Below are 27,024 nucleotides of genomic sequence, written 5' to 3'. Positions count from 1 at the left end.
ACTAAATCTACACTAATATCACAGGGCAAAATGCTTTCCTCAGATTATTAGTGTTTTACCTGCAGTATGCAAAATGAAAAAATCTGAATTAATCCAGTTGTCAAACTGGCCACTATAATATTTATAATATAATATATATACGGATACACACGCACTAGATGGTGGCCCGAATCTGCGGCCGACCGGGTGCAATCAGCAGAGCGGTGTTTAAATTTGGCGCCAAAATCGCTGACCAATCAGCGAACAGTATTACTGAGGACCGGGCAGCGGCACCGTCCCTCCCTTCACACTTGCCGTTGGGAGATCAGCGGGCCAAGCCGCTGGTCTCCCGACGGTAGCCACATGGAGGTCAGCGGCGGTGCCCGTCGGGGTACTTGTGCTGCCAGCAGCGGGGAGATGAGCGGCTAGCGCCGCTCATCTCCCGGCTCCATCGCCGCTGACCTCCGTCCCGCAGATGAGCCGCTAACGGCCGCCATCTTTTTCTGAAATCCCGCGTCGCTGATGGGCCGCGGCCGGAGCAATCAGCAACGCGGGATTTCCTAGACAGACAGACAGACAGGATAAGACGATTATAGATGTAAAAATTTAAAACAGCCTTAGGTTATATTCCGTGCATCCGGATTATAAGTTTGCACTGGATGAGCTCAAAACGCTTTTATTTTATTTGTTGTATGCTTTTTCTACTACATGGTGAGCTGACACTTTCTTTGTTTTTATACTGCTGGAGATCTAGTTAAGGCTCAGCTAACATCAATTTTCTGCATATTTAAAAACTAAACAAGTAAAATAATTGTGTGTGTTATGGAACTTTGTTTTCTTTGAAAATCCTCCAAAATAGAAGAGTGGAAAAAAAACATAAGAAAATGGCACTGCAAAATGCCGAAAAATAAAAAAAGGTATTAAAATATGAAATTTGTTTAAAAAATGATCACGCATCATAGAAACCCAAACAATTTGCATGTAGCACAGCAATCTCAGTATGCAAGAGGTGTTACCTGGGCAATCACAGCTTCCCTTGTCTCTCCGTATCGCCTGTAGAACAGATGGTCAGTCTGGATGTAGAGCTGGCAGGTATTTTTCTCTGCCTGTGCTGCTCGTCTCTTCCTAAGGATGACTGGACCAGTCTCCTCATGTTCATCTAAGTGTTCCTAATAGTCAGATAAAAGTAGTGAAAAAACAAAAAAAATCAGACGACTTTTACTATGAAAGAATGAATGGAGAGTACATAATCAGGACTAGTGAGCTAGCTGCGATGCAATAACGTCTAGAAACAATAATGTTCTTGAATGATAAGCCTTATTTTACAGGGATATTGTCCGCAGTCTTTTGCCATTTAATCTGACATCAGCATAATGTAGGAGCAGAGAGCCTGATTCTAGGGATGTGTTACTTACTGGGCTGCTTGCTATAGTTTTGAATACAAAACAGTGTTTTATCAGAAGGAGATTATCACTGCCAGACTAGGTGTCTCGTGCAAGCCAGACAAGCTAACCTGTGTAACCCCGCCCCCATCACTGATTGGCAGCTTTCTGCCTATGCACAGGGTACACCGAAAGCTGGGCAGGGGTTATACAGAGCTCAGCATTCTGACCACTGCTACATCTACATCACAGAAAACAGGGATTCTATCAAAAGAGTCTTCGTAAGTGACATTGCTGGAATTGGGGTCTTGGCCCCTATATCAGGCAGCTCTTAGATTCCATTTAAAGAACTGAAACACATTAAGTTATAACAGAGCCAACAAAAGGGCTCGTACCTGTTTGTTCGGTTCACTTTGAGACGACATCTGATACGTTTTCATCCTTTCAAATACGGAGTGATCGGCACAGCCCCCCTGAGCTCCATATTTATGAGGATATTCTGCAAAGAAGTAATTCAGGAAGGTTACACAAACTGTTAAACTTTAACTACATTTGATGAAGACAAAACCAAACGTAATCCCAAACTGCTTTCATAGAGAAAATGTCTTAACTAAAAGAGCAGATGGCAAATTATTTCACAGTTAAAAAAATATATTAGTCCTACAGCCATACAAAAACCACAGAATGTCTCATTTATAGTCTAAATAAAAGCACTGACTGGGTCAGAGGTGTGCGGCATGTGGTCTAGTGTTGAGTACTTTTTAGGAGAAATACATCCATAATAAAAGCAATTGTTTTGGGCTTTTCAAACAGCAAAATGAAATGAAAGCCTCCGTCTCTGAGATCAGAAACTTGTTCTCTTCTCATGGCCACAGTAGAGGCAAGGGGAAAGGCGTGGAAAGTCCGAACTGCCTCTTCCCTGCACACGCGGACGCTAATCTATTCCACATTGGTGGTAAGGCAAGTGCAATTCAGACTTTCCACAGCACTCCTCATGCCTGTGCGTCAGCCAACTGGGAGATTAAGACTGGGCACTGATCTCGGAGACGGCAGAAGCGAGCACATTATATATAGTGACTGTACATTAGAATTGTGCAGTCACACGGCATAGGAAGGAACCACTTTAAACGTGCCCAACCCTTAGGGAGACCGCCAAACAAAACAGATTAGGTCAACTGGTCCCACTAAAATGAGCAGGCTCAGTTGTCCAAAGTCTAATTTATATGAGCATCTTAACAAAAGCCTCCCTTCTGCACAGCTAATAACACGGAATCATTTTCTTCATGGGGTTTTCGCCAGCAACCTCCAAGCCGTTAAAAAAGGGACAATCTCATGGTCAACCGCTAATGCATTAGAATGGGTTGTCTCCTGAAGACCACCACTAAAACAATAACATTCGGGCTGCTCATCAGCGGATCTGGTTGGTCTATACTCCGGCAATTAACCGTTGTTACTGTGAGAACCCGCGTCTGCCTAAACACATTAGCCACCCATAAAGTTCACATTCGCATCTAATCGTCCAAAGCGATAGAAGCTCCAGAGGAGAGAGGACCCAAGAGTGATGTCCCATTACAAGACATCCATATACCCCAATCAGACATATAGACAAATGCATGCAAGTTTTCTGTTCAAAATCATAAAATAATCGCCTCATGGACTGAAGACAAGTTACAGGAAATCTTCCAATGACCCTAAAAGCTACTGCATACAGCTCCATTACAGAAATATGACATTTTCCCAAGAGGTTATTTATTATGTTATAAGGATCACGGAGGTTGAAGAGCAGGGAAAGTCATTTTATATTAAATGTTTTCAATTCATTGTGGAAGAGCTCTGCATCTCACCCCTTTGTGCCTTTATAATGAAAAGTAGAGGTCCCCAAACTGTTATTAAAGAGTATCACACGCATTCCTTTTAGGCTTACATTTTTCTTTCTCCTAGAAGGCACATGTACTTGGCTTCAGAGTTTGTTCCGCAGTGGTCCAATCGATTTAAAAACTGATCTGACACTTCCAAATCTGTCTGCAATGTTTGTGATTGTAGGATGTAAACAGCCAGACATATGGAGCCATACTATACATTTGATTCGATCAGAAAACTGCGTGTAAATCCACATTGTGGTGGCTAAATGCATTCCGAACCATACTCATTGCATGTTTTATTTTATTTTTTTTAATTAAGTGTCCACCTGAATTTGCCAGTAATACTGCAGTTATACCCCCCAAAAATTGCACAGCCATTGAGATTTTTGCTCAAGCAGCAAAGTTTGTCTTCTGGACAAAAGTGTGGGCATGTTAATACCCAACATGCTGGATCCCACTTTCCTCCAATAGCCCCCTAGACATAAGCAGAGTTGCCCTCAACATGTAACGTTATAAATGATTTTTATTTCAGTTGTTTTGCCAGTGTTAGCCTGCTATCTGCTATGTCTCTATTCTGTAAGCAATGGAGTCCAAGCAAGATAAACTTCAATCCAAGCTAAAAGGTCCACTTATGGTGCTTTAAATGGCCGACGACAGGCAACATGTTTGCAGGTCGGTGGTCACTTAATAGCTTGTTTACAAAGGCAAACCCTTCAGATGCACACTGTAATAGATCACGGTGCACATAGGCTGCTATTGTTCTCAGCAGCACAGATCTTGTTTACACGGGACAATGTGCTGCAGAGGACAATCATCTTTAGCTGGGACTCCCACCAATCCAGAGAACAAGAGTTCAAAATGCCCCAGTGGAATAGAGTACTGGCTGGACATACACCCCGCTTCTCCATAGACAAGGAATGCTCGGCCACAGCTTCATATTAACAAGTCATTACAAAACCTGCAGTAACCACCACTCCACCATACCGCTGCACGACCAGCTCTGCCCCCACCTACTGTATCCTCACCCATCCCTCGCGGGTAGGGTCCTCTCTCCTCCTGGACCAGTTGCTGACTTGTATTGTTCAAGATTATTGTAATTGTACTTGTTTTTTTATTATCTGTACCTCTTTCACATGTAAAGCACAATTGAATCAATGGCGCTATAATAATAATAATAATAATAATAATAATAATAAAGCCCAGTTCTCGGGATAGGTGGTAAGTTGCTGATCGCTGTGGGTCTGACATTAATGATGATTGTGATCAAGTGAACACGGATCCTGTGACGGAAGAAATAGCTGCCAACACATCTATCTTAAAGTTTGTTCCCTGAATTTACATATTTTGGTAGCAATCAAGGTGCAAAGATTAAAGACCGAGATTTACCCGTGTGACTGACTTTCTAGTTACATCAGTTTATATAGAAATTGGAGGAAATAGTGATGTGCGTATTTGGCCTCACATGTAGAATTTTCACACTCCCAGTAGTGAGAATAAATATCCCCAGTAGCTCCTGATGTGCTACCCCATTAGCAAAAACTGTAACGGCGAGTCTTTAAACTATTTACACCAGAAAACTGATGTAAAACACTTTGAAAAGTCGTCAAACTTTTGAGTGAAGTTGCAAAGAAATATTGCGTATTTTGGCATTTTCACACCAGCTTCAGCCAATTCTGCCAAAACGGGGAGAGCTGGAGCAGGATGGGGTGAAATTACCCTTGTCCAATTCATAGAGAGGTGTTCTAACACCTTACATTCCAGAAGTCTCCCTCCAGTCTGTGACTGGAGTAAGATTGGTGTTGAGGAGCACGCCTGATTCATTAAGATGTGTGTACTTAATGAATCACGTACATCTGACTCCAGCACGTCCCATCAAGACGAGCGTGAACGCCAGTCTTAATAAATTAAAGTCTTCGTCCTTCTGCTCTTACTCTTCCTACATCTCCAGTAGGCACAGCATGCAAACTCCACCAGCATTAAAACTCCTCCACGTCCATAAAATAAAAAGCACCCTAATAAATCTCAATAGTAATTTTAACAGCCCCCTCATCCTTTTTTCCACTATTATAGCAGGGCCACCCGTACCACCCCAGGAGTATCTACCCAGCCTTCTCTGAGATACCTTTTTTGCTGGCTGTAAATATCAGCCTATTGCCGGCTAAGAAATGTTTCCTGACTGCATTAGTCACTATAAATATAGAAGAACATAAAAGCAGCACCCAGCTTTGTTAATATGACACCGATGCTAATTTTGCAGTGGTTGTCGCCTTGTAGCCCAATAGGCATCGGTACACACACACAAAAAAAAAAAAAGTTTGTTGTCTCATGGTAATGTAGTATATATAACAGCACTAGCAGACCCCTATTGAAAGAAGGTACTAAGACATTTAGTCTCTTGACACAAAGGCATCATGAAAAAGCTGAAGTTCACCACTGACATGGCTCAGGGACCAGCCATCAGGTTGAATGACAAAGGATATGTCTGACAGCACGCCGTCCTATGTCCCTGTCCTCCAATATGTAAAGCGCAAAATCAGAGACGGAGTCATCCGCCTATTGCGGCTAACGAACATCACTGGCTGTGAAGACTGATCGCTTAACCTGGGGACAGCATTATTATTAGCTCTAATTGGGCTGCTAGCCCTCCTGACCATTCTGTCATGGTAACAGCTGATCCTCCGTTCAACAGACTTTTTTTTTTTTTTAGAAAAGAGTGCGCCCTTTACATGCTGAAAGTACTTGTACCTGAATTTGCCCTTTTTCAATTTGATGGTGACCAAAAAGCCATTAGCACTAGGGAATCATTATCAAGCAACTTCGCCAACAGTAAAGCAATCTAATGAGGCCCCATTTCCAAATTCTAAACACAGATTCCTGTGTACGGAGGCGGCCATACCTTACAGGCTATAAAGGAAAGCAGGACGTGTGTATGGTTTGTGTAAGCATATCACTGGTTGGTTAACTTGGTTAGTTGACTCAGCCAGAAGAAATTTTACCATGCAGGTTTTAGCCTTCGTATTGCAAACCCACAGGAATCTGCAGGAAAACTGTGTAGATTGCTATGTTTTTGAGTGTCACAAAAAGCCTTGAGAAAAAGTATAATTATTCAGTTTGGTTACGTTGCCACTCTAGGGCCGGCATCAATCCCGTTACGTCGCCACTCCAGTGCCGGCATCAATCCCGTTACGGTGCCACTCCAGTGCCGGCATCAATCCCGTTACGTCGCCACTCCAGTGCCGGCATCAATCCCGTTACAGTGCCACTCCAGTGCCGGCATCAATCCCGTTACGTCGCCACTCTAGTGCCGGCATCAATCTGCTTACATCGTCATTCTAGTACCTACATGTTGGTGTTGATCTTTTACTCATTATAGCAGACCCTTAAAAAATAAAAGTTCACCAAAGCAATTTTTCACACTATACAGCAGTATTGCTATTGAGCAGTGCGAATACAACCCTAAAAAGGTATGTGAAAAGTGTTTGGAGATAATCAAACCCAAATTTGTGAGTAAATTACAATTTCTAAACCTATGTTTATTATCAATAAACTTCTGAACATATGCTGTCAACATAGCAGAGCCACTAGCTCCTATCAGACACCCAATCTGCCCTGCAAGCGACATGTGGTAGCGTGGCATTTTTCCCTAAAACTGGGGCTCCTATGGATGCCCAAAAAGAAGCTGAAAATATATGTTTCCAAAAGATTTTCTAAGATCTTTAGGGGTCAAACTATGCAAAAATATAAATCATTTAACAGGTTAAAAAAGATTGTCCACTACAGGGACAAGGCCTTCCCTATCTGAATGTTTGGCACCGATAAATAAAAACACTTACTCACCTCCCGTGCTGGTGTCGGCATTCGCACTCCCGGGGCTTTCGCGCAGTTATGACACGTGAGCCTGGCGGCCAATCAGCGCTAGCATCAGTTTCACCTTCTTTGGACAAATCGATCATCAAGGAGGAAGTGAAAACAGCCACAGCCCTGGCTTCCTTTCAAGAAGTCCAAAAGGCGGAGACCGTGACATCAGCATGGACTAAGCGCTGGGCTCACGTGTCATTAAAATTGCACAAGAGCACTCAAAAACTTGAGTGCCAACCCAGCTGGAACAGCGTCGGCACGGAAGGGGAATATACGTGTTTTTATTTACCCGTGCCAAGTATTCAGATCGAGAAGGGGGTTGCCCTAGTAGTGGACAAAACTTATTTAGTGTGAAAAGTACAAGATAAAAGCTAAAAAAAATATGTACTACAAAAAAAATAAAAAATGTATACACCAAAAGATAATATGATATATAAAGCAAAGATGAATAAGTTAAAAAATAAAAAAAAAGAAATTGACCAGTTATTAAGGCCTTTTCAGGCCTGGTCATTAAGGGGTTAATGAACATAGTTTGCAACAAAGAACTGTTGTATACAACCTTAATGGAGACCTGTCAAACTTCTACACCCCAAACCATTTACAGTATGTCTGTGTAGCCCTTACAGAGAACAACTTACTTATCTTTTAATGGCCTCAAAGCCATGGTCCAGTAGCAAGAAATCGGGTTTTGAAGTTCTGCATATATTGAAGTGCATTGGGACGTGACGATGCACTTCAGCTCCTCAGCATCACGCTGTATTCCCTGCCTAGCGCCACTCTCCTCTAGTTGATTGACAGATCGCCGGCTCGTGGATTAACCGGGAATGAAAGCATGAGGCTGAAGGTCCGGAAGTGCATGGTCACATCCCAAAGCATTTCCAGACACATGTACAAAGATGCAGATTTACCGCTGCTGGAGCATAAATTTGGGTCATACAGGAATCAACTTGCTCATCTTTTAGAGCTGATATTAAAAAAACCATGAATTTCTCTGGAAAGGCGGCTGCATGCCCACTATGCGTTTTTCAAGCGTTTTTGCCACGGAATTTCCGCAGCGAAAATGCTTAAAAAACGCTTGGTAATACGTGCCCCATGGTCCCCAATGATAATCCGCATGTGCTGTGCACATGCTGCAGAAATTTCCGCTGCGGATTATCATTGCGGAAAAATCCGCAGAACGTCCATTAATTTTGCGGACACGCAGCGTAATTGCCGCCATTGACTTGCATTGAAACGCTTGATATCCGCATCACTACATGTGACATGCGGATATGAAGCGATTCAATGTGCGGATGGTACCCGGGTTTGGAGAAGAGGAGACTCTGCTCCGGACTCGGGTACCATGGTACCTGTAAAAAAAAACATTTAAAATAAAAAATAAAGATTATACTCACCTTCCGATGGCCCCCGGTCTCCTCAGTGATGCGTCCGGTGTGTTGGGTGGCTCATGGTGGTGTGAAAAGACCTTCCATGACGTCAGTTAGTTATGTGACAACATGACTAAATGACGTCAAGGCAGGTCCTTTTACACAACCGCGAGACACCGGGGAGACCGGACGCATCGGAGAAGGCCATCAGAAGGGGAGTATAATCTTTGTTATTTTTTACCATTCTTATTATTTATTTATTTATTTTTTTAACCATTACTTGGTCACACTATATAAATCTATGCCAGTTGCATGGATTTATAGAGTGTGACCAAGTTGTCAAGCACTTTTCCAAGTGATGCTAAAATCTCTTGGAAAAGCGCTTGATAACCCACATGCAGAAATGCATACAAAAACGCTTGACAAACACTTCTACCTGGCAGGAAAAACGCATGTAAAATCCACATGCGTTTTTCCTGCCAGGAAGAAGCGGAAAAAATCTGCAGCATTTCTGCATCGTGGGCACATAGCCTTAGACGATGGATCACAGACATCATTTTATTCAACTTTCTTTGACCTGCGGCCCATATAGACGGCTCATTTCCTATAATGATTGTGGCATTATGCCAATAGCGTACTAGGACTCCTTTTCCTTTATTTTTCTGTTACCGGTTTTTGTGCCTTATATACTACAAAAGGTCTACGAAGAGAAACTAAAATATGATAAATTATTGTTATTTACCTCTGGTAAATTTTCATAAAATGCTTTATAAAACCAATTCATCTAGCCTTAAATTATTCAAGGTAAAATTTGAAAAGAAAACGCAGTAGAGAATATAATAAAATGCTATGTGGAAAATTTTGCTCTGCATGAATCGCAGTGATTGGCTGTAAATGAAAGTCTAATAACCAGAATGTAAAAGTTGTTTAGATCGTTATTTCCACTACGGTAAGCTACATGTCCGCTCCTGGTTTACCCAGCACATTTCCATGGCCTACTAGTGACGGTGTCTGGTATTGCAACTCATTCCCATTCACTTAAGTAGAAGAAACCTCTAGCAACCCCAAAAAACTGGACACAGAAGCTACTAGTAGTACAGAGCTGTGACGGTAATCAAAGAGGATGAGAAGCTTATCATGCAGCCCAAAAGATCATTTAACCCAACAAACGAGCATTCAGCATGTTTGGACTGCATGATTATCACAAAACAAGCATTATTAGGAACGCTTGCTCACAATAATCGCCCAGTGTAAAGCTGGGTTCACATCATGTAGCTTCATTGGGGTTTCTGAAAAATGGAACTGGGATAGATCTGCAGACAGGACCATTGACTTTAATGAAGCAGTCACTTTGCGTTCTTGTCTGACCTCCTTTTCAGTAGTGGCCGCTGTAATGAGGCAGGCACAAAAACATGACAGACTGCGATTTTATACCCACCTCGGAAAAAGTGGACTGTCGAAAAGGAAGTCAGAGAGGCCATAAAGTAACTGTTTCAATAAGCTCAATGGCCCCACTTTTCAGGGCCTTAGACGGAAGCCCAGATGGAGCTACTGACGTATGACCAAAGCGTGATGTGAACATAGCCTAAATGAACTGTAATTCATAATCAGAACATTGATCTCCCAGGAGAGGAGATCTCAACACAAAACTCACTGGGTAACTTTGGCATTGAGTTTTTTTTATTTTTTAACATTTAGTAAACTAGTAACATTAAGCCCTGAACTATGTATTGTATCATAGCATAAACTTGTGCAGGAGACCACAACTCTCCATTAAGAGTTGCATGTCTAAGATATAGGGGCATTGAATATGCAGAAGCAAATTTGTAAGAACACCATTAAAAAATAAAGTCTATTTGCCATGCTCTGCCCATCTCTATGGCTCCCACTGTAAGGTGCCTCAGCGAGGTAGTCGTGGGCGAGCTGTAGCCCCCTCTCGCTCTGGCACCCTACAGACAATTTGTGTCCTCCCTCTGATGTGTGGCTGTGTATGTGGTGCTCTCCACTTACTTCAAACCATCCGATCGCAGCTGTCTCCAGGCATTTCTCTTCTGGGACCAGGACAGCAATAAATTCAGAGGACACGAGGTTCTTAACCATAACTTGGACTTTACTTGAAGAAGAGGAATATGTACAATATTTACAGGCAGATATAATGGATAAGGTCCGACAGGTTATCTCCCTCACAGGCGTTGGCAACATCTTCAGCCCTAGTTCCCTCTTTGAGTGAAGCATCTCTGTGACTATCTCTAGCCCAAGAGACTCTTCTGCAATACCAACAGTGTTCTGCATCTGATATCTCCCCAACGTCTTAGCCTGGAGTCCTGTTTTTCTTCCTCTGCTACCTGCAGACTAGAAGTGCCCCGGGTTCTCAATATCTCCGTCGAGTTTCTCCGGCCGGCTAACAGGACCCTTGCGTAGGGAGACTTGTACACTATTGATCCCACTGTCTGAGCGTATGGAGCTCCCGTCTACCCTAGCAGCCACCATATAGTCAGGCTTCCCGTACAGTTCACTGTCCTATCTCTTACTACTCATCACTTCCTGCTTCTGGAAACTAAGCAGAGATTTTCCCAATGTGCCCACCCTCTGTGGGTCGTCATCACACAGCATTAACCCCATCACTGTCTGTAACACTGCTGGCAGACTCAACCTGACATCTGCACCCGGGACAGTGGCATCTTGTGGCTGGTAACAAGTACTGCAGCCCACAAGGAATTATGCCAGGAACAAGCTCTATAAACACTCAAGGCTTGATCAGGGCACTAAGTTCCCCCTCTACTCTACTGACTGGACCACTGAAGCTAACCCCTTAGCTTGGCCTTCTGACAGTCCAGAGAGGTTTAACTACGGGAACACTTTCTACTACTTCAGTGCCAAAGAAGGCTACGTCCTTCCCCACTATTAAACCCACCACCAACCTGGGGATTAATCTGAAGCAAACCATTTTACTCACTGACGGATTTCCATTTATAAATATGCAGAGATTGTATCCCAGGTACAGAACCAGCGCTTACAGCTGAAAAATCATTCAGTGTTTCGATATTGCAGCAGTAGTGGAATAAATGGCTAAATATAGCAGATCAATGCAATCTTCCATAAACCAAGGAGATAGTGGATGTAATTATTCTCCTTTCAGCCTTTATAGTATTCTCACGCACTACAGTTTTGGAGATCAGAACGGCGTACTGGAGGTTTTAACAGTCAGGATAAAAGTAAAGAAAACAAAAAAACACCTTAATTCCTAGATACATTTTCCTGAGGCTATAATGGTAACCTGTCACCAGCAGGTAACATGATAAGGAGATGAGCAGATTAATATATAGATTTGTGGGAGAAGATTCTGTATACTCTGTTTAACTAATTTAAATACTTGCTTTCCAGGTCTTTTCAGTCAAGTGGGCGGTCTTAATCAGTCATTGGCAGCCATTTCTAAATGCACACTTATTCACATAGAAGTTACTGAGTAGGACCACCAACTTGACTGATAAAAACAGAAAGAGCAAAACTTAAAGGGGTTGTCCATTACTCATATAACCCTTTCTAAGTTTTTAAGTTTCCACCTTGTAAAATAACACTTTTCAGTTTCAGCGGTGTCGGCACTGTTGCTCCCGTAGATTGTGTGACATCGTTATGTCACGTGTTCCCTGGGAGAGCCAGTGCCGATATTTTATTTGGAGCAAAGACAGAGGTTGAGAAGGGGGTTGTCTGAGTAGTGGACAACCCCTTTAACTTAGTAACTAACACAGGTTATACTGAAACTTTCTCCACAAATCGATATTCCAATCTGCTTATCTCCTCCTATAACAAGCTGCATGCAGATTGGACTTCATTTTCGATGTGACAAGTTCCCTTTGTTTTTGCTATGAAAAACAGAGTAGCACTAGTCAAGTATCGAAGTATAAAAGTATTCAGAAATATCAAATAAATTGATCTCAAATAATGCTCTTCATGAGGTTTAATATTGCAAAATACCACAGCACTCACTTAAAGCAGCACTCATCCCATCAAAGTGTTCTATCCTCTTTATATACTACAATCATATTATATAGTACTGTGTACTTACAATTGCTCATTTTGCATTTCTAACCAGTTAAATCTCTTTTCCATTAGGTTTATGACATTACATGATTAAAAGCTCCATGTAAGCTCTATGTAGAAATAGGAAGTCTCTTCTTCCTGCATGAGTCATCACTGCAACTACAATTTTCAGCACTGCAAATTCTCTGGCAGCCTGCTCTTCAACTCCTGACCCAGCTGCTCCACTCCTCAAGGACAATAAGCCAATCATAGTTTGTCCTGGGTTAGGACCCCATGTGATTGGCTACAGTCCATATATAAACCTGCAGGCACTGAAATGCTTTGCAGCGCTGCCTCACGGCAAATGAACATTACACAGCTCCAATAGCAATTAATGGGGCTGTCCATGTGATGCAGTGTCATGCCAGGTCCACCAGAACAAAAGAAACTCTTTGTACCGGATATCTATTTTGGCTGATTTTTCAAAACCAGATAACCTACTTAAAAAGGAGGGTTTTGGACAAAATACATTTATCATGTATATTCAGCCCAAATGAATGGAACAGCAGTGAACAATGAACATGCTCAACCAGTCATATTCCTTCTGACTGTGGTCTACTGAGCTGTCCTGCTCTAGTGACAGGTGATAAATGAATGATCCCTGGGACACCACCAATCATGGGGACAGGAGAGAATGTATTTTGTGGGAAAACTTGAAGGAAAATGCAGTTAAGCACATTTGCATGTTCAGAATAAAATTTATGGGCACAAAAAATTATATGCAGGATACTTTTATTAATGAAAAACCTAAAGCAGCAGTAAGCCAGTAAAGCTAACATAAAAAATGCAGTATTCATTCTTTGTAGACAGTAACCAGGAGAGTAAGTATGAACTGAGAGCAATTTACCTCCTAAGGAGGAATATTCCTACCACAAACTGAATCATACAAAGCATTGCTGGAGAACAAGACAAGTGCCATTAATCTGATATGAAATGCAGCATGCCACCAATGACAATTACCTTCGGTTTATCTTTTCATATCAAACAAAGGTCCTTTAATCCCCCATAATGCGATATTACCTTGTGAAGCAATACAAGTTGCTTATGTACCAGAGGCTCTTAAATACCACGCAGGAGACCAATACAACAGAGATGAAAAAGGAAGGTATTTGCTATGCAACGTGTGATTTTCCTCTTGCTTTTTCTCCAGATTCTTTTTACATTAATGCATAGCTATGTATGTGATGTTCGCTGAGTTTGTAATACCAATCAGTAGTCCCAGAGTAAAGAACCTTCTTAAAAGAGGTTTTACCAAGTTTGAAAGCCATCACCTCTAACCACAAGATAGGGGATAAAGAACTGATTGCGGGGGGTTTGACCGCCTAGATTCCCACTGATCCTGGGATTCTGACTTTGCAGAGATCTGTCTGAATGGCGTGGAAGTTGAACATACGCAGCTTTGCTCCATTCACTCGCTATGAGACTGCTGAAAAATGATTAACTGGTAAATTAATCTTCTGGAAACCATGACAGCATCACGGGAGAGTTTCCGCCTCCTAGGACAGGAAACCTTGTGGTAAAAACGGCCTAACCTCCCACTTTCTCTCCGTGGATTAGCAAGATTGGAGGACAGCTTGTGTAGTTATTTGACAATTATAACATACAAAACTATTCACCTAATAAGGATTGCTCTTTTTTCTGTACACCTCAGTGGTCAAAAACCGCAACGCAGAAAGGAGGGAAAAAAAGGAAGGGAATAAGGACGGGTACGGTCAATGTCCAGAAAAATCAAATTACCAATTAGTATAATTATTTTTCCCCATCGCAACACCACAAGAGAACCTTCTTTAAGGTCGGACCACTGCCTGCAAGACTTTACGCCCAAAGGAAAGATTATAGGATGAGGCTAGGTCCAGCTATTAGTCTCTGAAAAATGTTGAAGGTATGGACTGAGTTGCAACCTTACAAATTGATTCAATGGAGGCACCAACAACTCTCAGCCTAAGAGGTGGACACAGCTCTAGTATATTTGGCCTCAAGACCTCCTAATACTGGAGAAGAACTGTCCTCTTAAGCCAAGGTAATAGCAGATCTAAACCATTTGGCTAAGGACAACTTACTAGTTGTTCCACTTTTATTTGGACCTTTAAAGTGGATAAAGAAGGAGCTATCCATAACGAAGAGAATGCAGTTAAGTATCCCACGATACATCTAACATCCAGCCAATAAAAAGCAGTTTAAAGTCAAACATAGGATTATTACAAACCGAAGGAAGAACAATCTCTTGTGAGCTATAAAACTTTGATGGTACATTAGAAATGAAGACAGGATTAGGTTTAGCAAAAGCAAAGAGAAAGTTAATAGAGATAGCATGCAACTCCACCATCCTTCTAGCAGAGGTAATAGCAACCAAGAAAATACTTTTATGGACAAGAAGCTTGATGGAAATCCTGTCAATGGGCTCAAATGATGGATTAGTAAAACAAACAAAAAAAAGTTTAAAACTAAATTCAAACCTTATGGAGGAAACTTTGGAGAAGCAACTTGTGGGTACCTTGTGACTGCTTTAAAGAATCTAACCAAAGATGGGTGCTCATCAAGGTCAAACTTAAAGAGGGTGCTGAGGACTGAAACCTGTTTTAAAAAGATACCAATATCTAGTCCCTTCTCCAACCCCGACTGAAGGAAATCCAAAATAGGGGACATTATTGCTGGCCGCTATTGATTTCCAAATAGGAAACTATTTTTTCCTTTAGAAATATTTCATTTCATATCCCTCTTCTTAGGCCTTCTGTCCTTGTTAAAATTATCTAACTCTCTGAAAGTACCTACGTAATTTTTGGAAGGGAGTGAAGGGAAAGCCTTTCTTTCTAAGAATATCATCTAGGGAGGAACATAGAACATAGACTCCTTCACAGGGAACAGCACATAACATGGATTTAAATGCATAATCTCCCTGCTTATTTTTTAGCCATAGGCCTCTAAAGAAAGAATTAATAAGGAAGGTGGATCTAACCACCACTCTGTGTCAGTAGAGGTAACAGCTAAGAAATCAGCAGCTTTTTAGGTAACAGGAAGAGAGCACAGGATCAGATCACTAAGCTTTCCCTCTTGATTGCAAAGCTAACTGTTCAAACCATACGTTTAGAGATCTAGCAGTACACGTACTGGATATACCAGGTTTTAAACCCACAGCCCCAGATTCCCAAGCTCCCCATCTGCTCTGGATAAAGGAGAATCCTGACAGTGCAAATTCTGCGCACTGTGAGGATTCACATGTCTGCAGTCACAGAGATAGCAGTCCTGAGTCCCAAGCCAGGACATCCCCTTTAAAGCTTGGCTCTTCTAACATCCAGGCTGCCAACTATAAAGTCCTAAACTAATCTAAATTCTTTAGGATCTTCAATGTTCATTGTTGCTCTAGCAGCTTTCAACAACTGATCAATATCGTCAGATATTGGGGAAAGGGGGAAATTTTCCCTCCCTTCACAAAATCTGAACAGGAAAAAGAAGGAGCGGTCCGATTTTGATTCGTCACTTTCAGCCTCCTGTAACATCCTCTGGGCTAGAAACCTTAGAATGGAGGCCCCTACCCGAGGATGCACTAGGAGGAGGCAAACACTAAACAGAATATGTGTAATAGAGGCACTCAATCTGCCGGTACTGAGAGAGCAGCCACCGGGACGTCAACATATACCTGCTCATCTATCTATACAAAGACATTTCAGGAAAAGTATCTTCACATTTATTATGTATTAAAGCAATGGCATTAAAGTGATCATCTTAATCTTTAGAGAGCAAAAAAAAAAAGACAACTTGTCGGTGAAAGAAAGTAGTCAAGAGTCGATGGGCGAAAGCATGTACTGACTGGTAAAGAGCAGCCTCCTCGTCTTCAGCAGAAACAAGAAGCAGCTAGTTCTTGCTCCGGCCGATAGGACTTTTAGTGAGAAAACACGTCACCTTTCAGGTTTGCAGATAGGGTTTCCATTTGATGACTAACTACACTACAGAAAACATGAGAGCTGCCTCGGGCTTACATTATGTAAGTGAATTTGTCAAATACAATAAACGAAAAAAGAAGAAAGAAAAAAAAAAAAACACACAAGGAAGACTTGCAGTGATTTTTTTTGGGATTTTTTTCTAACAATTGGACGAATAATAAAAATCTATTCCAAGCCGTACTGGTGCCGAGGTGCTGCCCTGGCACACAAAACCCACCCAGTTCACAAAATAATGCACCCCCCATATTCTGGATACATTTTCAGCGCAAAGTGCATGTCTGAGCAAATGTTGCTTTGCTTGGCCGCTCCATTTCCCTCCCAGCACGCAAGAAGTGAAATAAAGGAGGGACATAGAAACACCTATGGTAAATAGATGATTAAATAAAAAAAACACACATTTACTGTGTGTCAGTGAGGGGTTAAGTGCAAGCTACCCGTTTACAAGCACCAATACAACATATACAGCCATACAATCACCGTATAGTGCTTAAATGCCACATCTACACAGGAAAAATAGTAGTTTGCAGACTATACAAAAGAACTCCCCACAAATGACAGCCGTGGTGTCCCATCCAGGAGACCGCTAGAAGTGCAACTCAGGAGCCGGGATGGTGAACTTCACATTATGGAAACACCCCCTAACATTTCCCATCGCCACGTACAACAGATTAGAGCTGGATTTATACAGCATGAGTAATAAGCAACAAAGCAATTCTTTACTTGCTTTACCCCTCATTCACATTACTCTTACATTAGATACAAGTCACACACATCACTCATACACATCGCACATACTTCACTCACACATTAAATACACATGACACACATCACTCAATTAGATGTGCCACCCAGACACTACTCACGCATTACATACATGTTGCATACACACGTTCGCCAAATGTTACACGTCATATTATATATATATATAGATATATATATATATATATAGATCTATCATATCTATATAGATAGATATATAGTACAAGTCACTCACACCTTAGATACATCTCATACATATGACTGAAATTTACATCCATACTGTACACAAATTCTACACATTTCACAACAATCACCCTTTACTACCTAGAGTATCTGCCTTCTATCTATGGTGATAAACTATCAACCCCACTGTGAAAACTACCAGGTCCAGTTAGCATATGCATAGCAGTAAGCTACACAACCCTAATGGTGGGCATTAAAGAAAATATAATAACTTTTCCCCAACTGCCTATAGGAAATTGTGAGCGGTACTTACTGTCTAGCTGAGATGGGCCCCTTTTATTACGTTGCCACCTTCAGCCCCATTTCTTTCTCATCCCCTCCACTGTTCCTCTTGGATTTTGCCTTCCGCTCCACCCTCCTGTCCCATTATAATACAACTGCCTCTGCTCTCTACTTTACTCCAGCAGCCATGCTTTCTCACTTTGCTCCTTTCTTCTACTTTTCCTTCCTCTGTTCCTGGGGGAAACAGAGGATCCTCTTTTTGCACTGCTTCCTCCGCTTGCAAGTCTGAACTAAAACGCTAGCAAGGGGGTGTACTCAGCTGGAAACCCTTGCTCACCAGCTCCGGGCAGGGCTTACATTGGCACCTAATGCCAATATAGTTAATAGAGGGAGGCACAGCTTCCTGAAGGGTCACATAGAGCGACCCATGTTATAACGGCCTACTGGGAATCTGCCCGGTGAAGCAGATTCATCAGTCCAGAACTGGTGTGCACAATGCTACATACGTTGAATAAAGAGGCAAGCACTAGAAAGTAGAACCTGATTGGAACATTAACTAGTCCATATTTCTACAGTTAAGACAAAATATTCTGTGGAGATTTGAGGGAACATAGTAAGGTAACAAAAGTGGGTAGGTGCCATACATGAGCACAAGTTACATAGTAGACTCCATGCATTGTACAGGGTGGTGCAGAAGCTTGATAAAACAGAATATTGCAGAAATACAAGATTCATTATTTCATGGTTTAAACATACCTCCGATGGTGCAATATAATATCTGTATACATTCACAAAAAGCTATAAAGGACATGCTCTACAACGATCTCAGACAATACTTACTGATATCATCTTCGTGATACATAACGGAATGGAATGGAACGGCTTTGCCTTTGAAATATCTTTCTGCTGGCTCCACGTAAAAGGTGCCTTGCGGGGTCTTAATGAATCCTTCAAATCTACCATTCAGCAGAGATCCGTGAGACAACGTCCCATGTTCACCTATTAACACAATCCAGTGCAAAGTAAGTAATATAGAATGGAGAGAAAAAGACAGGAACGCACAACATATTATCCACAGAGGGGACTGAGCGATATCAATAAAGAGATGAGCGATTCCTGGAGGAGCATAGGAGTATCAGAACACATTTACGTGGTGTACATTTCCACAAAAAAAAAGAAATCAATGAAGCAAAGTATGCACTAAATAAAACAGACCTTTACTGTCCCACGGCTTTACCATCAGGAGCTGGATTTATATCACAAGCATTATTGCCAAAAGATAGCCTTCAACGTCTGACAAATGAGAAAATGGTAGATATGTGGACCCGATTCTGGCATGTAATGGATGATACTGGCATTTGGCTGCGGCGATCACGAGTGACGTACAGCACTAGACATGCTGAAACATACAGGTAATAGAAATGGAGAAGGGAGGGTTTATCGAAAGTAAAAGTGGCATTTTTCTGTCATAATGTCACATTCTGTGGCACGTGTTTGGGCTGCTGTCGCCACTTTTAAACAGAGTTGGGAAAGTTGGTATAATTAGCTATGCAAAAAGGCAGTTTGATTAAAGGAGACTTTATAAAACAAAAAAAACAAAAAATATTAATTCTCACTCCAGCGTGGGGGGTATACAGTGGAAAAACAAATGTAGACAGAAGTGTTAAACATTGTACAGCACTTTGATGTCTGTTTTACTTGTGGTTGCGTTGTCTTCATTTGCACTAGATTTACTAAATATTTCTCCAATAGTATTTATAACTATGCAGCTCATTGTCTGAACATCTGATGACTACAGCAGCATCAGACAGCATACAAAATAACGAGGGATGATCTGGGTGGGAAGAGTCAGGATGAGATGTGGGGGGCCATCCTACAGTCCTCAAGAAGTCACAAACTGACCAGTCTATACAGCAAATGTACACATTCACATCACACAGCGGCTTCAAATGAAAGGCTCAAAATGAGATTCTGTGTTGATGGGGCATAGATCCTGGGAACTAGTCTGATTGCCAAATGTGGAGTCAGGAAGGAATTTCACCCCTAAAATGAGGCTATTAGCATCTGCCTCATGAGGGTTTTTGCTTTCCTCTGGATCAACATGTTAAATAGGTTGACTTGTGACTTCTTTCAACCTTAAAGCCATGAAACTATGAAAATCCATGGATGTAACTGCAAGGAAATAGCAGGTAAGTTATCAAATAACAGAATGAGCTTCACATCCATTGCTGCTCCACTGCAGTCTTTCTACTACTGCCCATTTCTTGTAGACCAGGCTACAGCGGTGACGTTACACCTGCAGGACGTGACCACCGCAATCAATCCCTGGGCTCAGCAGTGATGCCAATTTTGCCAATAAGACTTCTGAGCTGAGCGATTGGCTGCAGTGGTCAGGTGCTATAGTCGTGATGTCAATGCTGCAGCTTGTCAACATACACTGGAGCTACAATGAAAATATATATATAGTTAACGGGCTAAACAGGGCCCTTTAGTATTCTTTGATTGCCTGTAGCATGCTCTGGAACTTTGGGCAAAGCATACAGCATAATACAATGGATTACTCTGATTATTTTTTATGCAATTTGCAGCAACAAGAACATACCACTTTAAAGGGAACCTGTCAGGTTGTACATGTAGTCCTATCTGTTGACAGCATGGTATAGAGAAGGAGAAGCGTAGCAGAATGATATACAAGGTTGTTGGAAAACCCCCAGTATAGCTTGTATCCAATCAGTGAGATCCCTGGTGTTTGTACGCACACTAGTCCAGTGGGCGGTCCTACTAGTGACTGACCACCTTCTGCATTCACAGTCAAACAAGGGAGACTGTCCAAGAAATGAATATAAATCTCTGATCTGCTCCTCCTGCTCTATAAATTTTGCCTGCAGATCAGACACTATTTCAACATGACTGGGTCCCTTTAAATTCATATTTACTTTTTTAGCAGTATCCTAATCCACAGAATTGGACAGACATTATCATCATCGTCCCAATTGGAGGCTCACAATCTAAATTCCCTATCAGTATGTATATGGAGTGTGAGAGGAAACCTATGAAAACACGGGGGAGAACACACAAACTCCTTGCAAATGATGAACCAAGGACCCCACAGCTGCAAAGCAGCAGGGCTAACCACTGAGCCACCGCGCTGCTCATGTCATCACTACTTACCAAAGAGCTGCCCAGTGTATATGTGAGAGGTATCATAAGGTAACGTTTCTCCTCCCATTTCTATCTTGAAATCAGGAGAAAATAGAGACATATCCCTCTTCATCCGAAGATTAAACTGTCTGCAAAATAGAGGGGAAAAAAGAAATTGGTTTAAATAACTACAGTATTGTATAGACATCCTACATGGGCACAGTGGCTTTTATGTTTATGTACAACTAGTGCCACCACCGTGTCACAAGCTCTGTTTGCCAGAAATTACTAGTATTACTATAATGTAGGGTAAATTCCGGAACATTCAAGTTTACCATAGCAATGTATACTGAAAAAGAATAGTTTTTATTATAATGTATAACAGAAGATTTTAATCCCAACCTGTCCAATCCCAGCAATAAAAGTAACAGCCATGGCAACTATTGCAGACTCAAACCAAGAGAACAGCCGTTAACAGATATTAGGAAAAAAAATTGATGCACTCGAACAAAATTTCAAGTGCACCTTCCAGTTTATTACAGCTTGTAGGAAGGGAAAGTCCTTACTTGATTCCAAAAATGGCTGACAGCAACGTGACTGGTAAACAAAAACTGGATGCACTTGTGGCTAGGCACAGTTCTTAGGAGTACCCTTGGATTAAGATGTCTGACTTAAAGGGGTTGTCCGGTGAAATTAAGTTTTTACCTATCCATCGGATAGGTAATAACTACAGAACAGTCGGAGTCCTACCGCTGGGACCATCACCGATCAGCAGAATGATGCTCATCCGCTCTGCTCCTACATTCTAATGGGGATAAAAGTGCACCGCTCTACTGATCTATGGTAGTCCCAGGGGTCGGACCACTACTGATCTAGAAGTCATCTATCCTGTGGATAAGCGATAATGGGTAAAGAGGTTTTCTAGTGAAAAGAAGTGGAGTAGAAATCTGTACTGTGATTTGAAGTCAGCTGCACACAGTTTTGCAGTCTTATATTACATATAGGCTAAAAGGTGTTTGAGAATTTATCAGCATCCCAGCCACAGCCCTAAAAACGAGGACAATTATTATGCAGATTGATTGTTTATCACACGGGTATTTGCATGTCAGAGCCGGCCACAAATTGCTGAAGCCAGGAACATTGGTAGCCTGCAGCTGCTTATTAACCCGATATGTTGAGTGAGTTTATCTAATGTCTACTGAAACGCAGAAGAAAAAAAAATTACAAAATTGGATTGTTCAAGTCACTGAATTGTTATTTACTGCACAAGTTTTTCTTTTTAGCATTTCAGACAGGAAACCCCATCTGGAGCCAAGTAATATCTGGTTGTGACTGCCTAGACGGTATTTAAAGGGAACCTGTCACTCAATTCATGTTGCCCAAATCGCGGAACAGCATGAATCAGAGCCTGGCTGCATGACTGCAGCCAGGTACGCTTTTCTTTTAAATGCTCCAATGTATCATAAAAAACAGCTTGGAGAGCCAGCATCGGACTATAGGAATAGACGAGACTACTCCGGCGCCGCTCTGGGACGGCTTCTCCTCACACTGTTGGTAGAGACCTGTCAAGCACGTGGAGTGGGGAAAAGTCAGCCAGGGACTACAAGAAGAGATGAGACTAGTCTGGAGCTGCCCCCGGCTCCTCAAACTATGGAGAAACAATATGATGTATCTGGACTAGTTTTCTGCAGTAATTTGCTGTTTGTGGCTTTAGTATTTGTGCTTCAATCTCTATACGATTTGTGCCACTTTTTAAGTCCGCTTTCTTCTTCGACAACTTTGCTTATCCAGATGTTGTAGATAGACTCATGAAATGCAGCTTTTACCAATCGACACTTCTTTTTGGGAGCATGTAATCACAGTCCCTCCCTTTACGACAGTTTTAAATTTAGCGCATTTTTAGACAAATTAGATTTTTTAATTATTTGCATTTGGCACTAAAAAGGCGCAAAAAACGGTTAAAGACAAAGATAAAGATCTTTATTTTGCAACAAATTCACGATGGGGACAGCGACGATGATGTATGTAAAGCGCTGCGGAATATGTTAACGCTATATAAAAATAAAGATTATTATTATTATTATTATGAACCACATGTGCCATTTTGAAGACTTTGGTACAAAGACGGTCAGGGAATGCCACAAGCCAAAAAAAAAATAAAAATGGACTTCAATAAATTGCAAAGGATGAATTGGGTTTTACATTTTCTTTCAAACGCCAGAGCACTTCAGAGAAATCATAGAATGTTAGAGTTGGAGGGGACCTCGGGGGTCATAGTATCCGACCCCCTGCTGAATGCAGGATTCACTAAACCATCTCAGACAGATGTCTGTCCAGCCTCTGTTTGAAGACTTCCATTGAAGGAGAATACATACCTAGCTGCAATCGTGCGGCCAGGCTCGGATTCTTGCGGCCCATGAATGGACTGGCAGGTTCCCTTTATCTCTGACCCTTATAGAACAGTAAAATGAATTAACCTTACGTGTGATATCAACCATAAGGAACGTTTGGCTGGAGAAAATTATCAAGCCATCGTTTTAACAGACTGACACGGAATCATCTCAGAGAAAAAGTCAGCTACATTTCAATCTTTATTTTAGGATTCATCTTTCCTTGAAAGAACATGCTCATCCTTCGCTCGGATGTCCTTACATATATATGGCCGAACTGAATGAATTTAATGACCGATACTGACTAACATACCGTTATAATGGCGAAAAGATCGTTTCGTAGTCAATCGTTTGCTCAGCCATTAACCTACGTCTATCTAATGTGTATGACCGCCATCTAGTATGAATGGAAATACAACATATTTCAGCTCTTTGTGCTCATCTGAATCCCAACGCCTCTGGAGTATAACCTTTAGTATTCCTTTAAATGACTACCTCAAATCATATTTACTGGAGCTGTTCATACTCAAGATAATAAAGATCACACTTCGCTCCTAAACTGGAGAGTCAGACATGTCGTATCTGGCATCGCGGTTTATTTAATAAACCAAAAGTGAACTGACGCGACTGTAACATTACCAATTGCTAACGCAGCACAAATACCTTGGGCAAGCAACAAAGCATAGCCTCTAGCCCTTACAGATGTTCCATTAACATGCTAATTCACTGTACAGTCACTGGGGAGATAGAGGAAGAGAGGAAGAGATACGCTATAAGACTGAAATAACCGTTTTGGCTTTTATGTTAATTCACAACACTCCAAAAAGTAATAATTAACTCCAGAAGAGTCCAATGACTATGGTCATGTCATCTGCACAATGGCAGCGGCCAGAATTCGTTTTTTGGAGAAATAACAGTTAAATTTAGACTCCAGGCCGATACGACCAAGTGATCTCTGTAATAAACAGGCATGCATTCAGACAATTATTAAGCCTTCCGTAAGCACTCAAATATAGACATGGAAGCTAGAATTACATAGCGCCTTTCAACTGTAAGGAACAAGGAGCTGGAGGAATTGAGGAGCCCGAGTCTTGTTTTCAGCGCTATCCCCCTCGTGTCCTGCCGTTCCAGATTACAGTTACAAGGCTCCAAGGTATGGCGTTACGCCCCGCAGAAGCACTCTGCACAGCAGGAGTATATTTCACAATCTACAGCCCAGCAGAAAGAGCAACACTCGCTACAGCCATCTCCTCCCAGCAACACGGCATCCATCATATTTATATACAGGCCAGCGGAGACTGTCAAAGGGTGCGAAGCCGTAATGAAAACATGTACAAATAGGTTCAGGCCAAACATTATTTGGGAGACCGGGTTCGCTTTATCGATTTGACTTCAAAAAGGTCAATAAAAACGCTTTCAGAATTACCTTTGGACAGTCCATAAAAAAAAATTATAATTGAAAACGTGCCGCAAGTAATTTCTCTTCTATGGAAACAGATTTAAATGGAAAAAAAGGCGAAAGGAAGAGCCAGGTAGACGTGTTCTCAGAAGCAAGTTATCAATTGGAAACTCTTTCATAGACCTCATACGTAGGATTTCTAGAGGCCGTCAAGTTCCTGGTGATCAGAGACGTGGTAAAGACTAGCACTGGGCATTATTATATAGTCATCAAAATCAATATGACTACATTACTCACTGTGTATGAACAGGGCTTTATCCAGTACTGTAATCGGGCCTTTGTGTAATGAATTATGGCCTTCTATTCAGTGATATTGGAGATATGACTGGAACCTCTATTGAGGGTGGAAAGTAGTAAAAATAGCTCCTATGTATCTTTCTGTCCATCGTACAGATACATACTAATACATAGAACCTAAGATAAAAACAAAAGTGAGCAAATACCCTGTGGTAAGTAAATGAATAATTAGCAATAGTACATGTAAATAAAATAGGGTACTTCGCAAAATCCTGCTAACAGATTGGTGCTGTTATACTGATTAAAATGATACAAGCCGTGAAGAAATCAGTTTTGTTTAATCAGGCGCCAGTGGCATCGAGCAATCTGAGAATGGGGAGCCACAGGTGCCATTTTCTTGAAGACTGCCAGAAGATCAATCTGCGCAAGCGCTGCCCGTGGCTAAGATGGCGACCATCAGAAATTTAAAACAAAAAGACACCAGAGGAAGCGAGGGGCTGGAACAGAGCCAAGGACCCTTCCCACAGTCCCGCCCCGATACACGAAGATATGATTACAAGAAAACTTCAAATGCAGATAAAACAATCCACAAAACAGATTTATTCACAGCAGTAAAACAGCATCAATATTGTCCTCTCTGTACCTTACTTGTACATAATTACTAATGGAATTCTGCTGTCCGGTTCCATTTAACCCTGTTTAGATTATAAAAAAAAAAAAAAAAAAAAAAAAGCCATCCCATCACAACAAGGTGCATGAAAGCCATGATAAAGCTCATACCCAGCATATCTAAAGCAGTCTGTTAAGCATATACGGTGGAAAAAGCACTGGTCTATGTGGCTGTTCACATCTGTTTTTATTTTGCGGACTGAGTGGTCCACAAAAAAATAAAGTGACATTTATGTATTTGGAAAAAACTGAAACATTGATAAAAGTTGGATCAAAAACGCTAATGACACTGGACCATTTTTTTTTTTTTTAACCGGAAAAATCACTGACATTTAAATGAGGCCTGATGATAAAAGAATAGGGTGTATTTAAATTCACCAACACCCCACCTACACCAAACTAACACTGGCCGAATATTTCATAAGCAGAGACCAGTGGGTTTGGCAGGATCAGCCAAAGCAAATTACCACGTCTTAACATTATAAATGTCTTTATTCCGTCTCGTGAAAATGTCAATTATGCGCTTGGTGTTGAGCTGCATTACTTAATGCCATTAGAAATATGAGCACAGATTCATTGAAGCAATTACACCAAAATTGTGTCAGAAATCACTTTTAAAAGTGGTAAATTTGCGACTTTTGTTAGTTTCGCTCTTCACGTTCCGCCCATTTTGGGACGTGATGCCATAACTCATTAATCCATGAGGTGCATTGGCATACCTTATTGGCAGAAATCTAACTCCAGCAAGATCTCTGGTGAGACGCAGGGAAACACATGCTATTTTTCAGATTCCCTTCGTGTCCCTCTTAATATATCAGGCTCCTCTGACTCCAACCTGAATCTTCATCAAGGACAATGTGAACAACACTGTTCTTAAGGAATCAGGGCCATAGGGTTCACAAGAAAGTCTTTTTGTATAGGTTATTCCTTAACCCTTTAAAGGACAGTAAACTTATTGAATCCCATAAAACTATGGGACAAATCTATCTCTTGGTATTTAAAGGGTTTAAAGAGGTCCTAACACTTACTAAAAATCTAGTTAAATACCTTGTAAACACACCTGATGTCCATTGATTCGGCAGCTCTTTTCCATTTTGAGCTACATCGCTCCATGGTAGAGATATTCACATTTGTAACTTTTAGAGCATAATATCTGAAATCTCTGTTTGCAGTTCAACTCTGCGTTTCTTCAGTTTTCCTTGGGGTTGTGCATCCCCCCCCCCCCCCCCCCCATCTCTCCAAGCATATGAGACTGATATGCTGCCAATCACAGGTCAGCAGCTGATCTCTGGGAGGGAGAGATTTAAGTGCACCTTCCCAAAGAAGATTATGAATGCCCAGATGAACTGCAAGCAAAGATTTCACATATTGAGCTCCAAAAGAAAAATGTGAATATTTCTGCAATAGTGTATTGCAGAGCAAAACAGAAAAGAGT

The 27,024-nt window shown here is 41.5% G+C and overlaps 1 protein-coding gene across 1 annotated transcript in view; it reads right to left on the bottom strand.

Moving 5' to 3' along the window:
* ADAM10 (ADAM metallopeptidase domain 10) overlaps nucleotides 1-27,024 on the bottom strand; it is a 158,094-nt gene that overhangs the window by 30,105 nt on the left and 100,965 nt on the right. The window contains exons 3-6 of the mRNA XM_073652966.1: nucleotides 20,865-20,983; nucleotides 18,534-18,692; nucleotides 1,757-1,860; nucleotides 996-1,148 (exon numbers count right to left, since the gene is read on the bottom strand). Coding sequence (XP_073509067.1) covers nucleotides 996-1,148; nucleotides 1,757-1,860; nucleotides 18,534-18,692; nucleotides 20,865-20,983 — 535 coding nt within the window. The remainder of the gene's footprint in view (nucleotides 1-995; nucleotides 1,149-1,756; nucleotides 1,861-18,533; nucleotides 18,693-20,864; nucleotides 20,984-27,024) is intronic.

The sequence above is a fragment of the Phyllobates terribilis genome, unplaced genomic scaffold, assembly GCF_046119375.1.
Source record: "Phyllobates terribilis strain yellow unplaced genomic scaffold, ASM4611937v1 Scaffold_11__3_contigs__length_659146591, whole genome shotgun sequence".
Classification (NCBI taxonomy): Eukaryota; Metazoa; Chordata; class Amphibia; order Anura; family Dendrobatidae; genus Phyllobates; species Phyllobates terribilis.
Note: the sequence above shows the minus strand (reverse complement) of the source record. Positions and strands in the feature narration are given on the sequence as shown.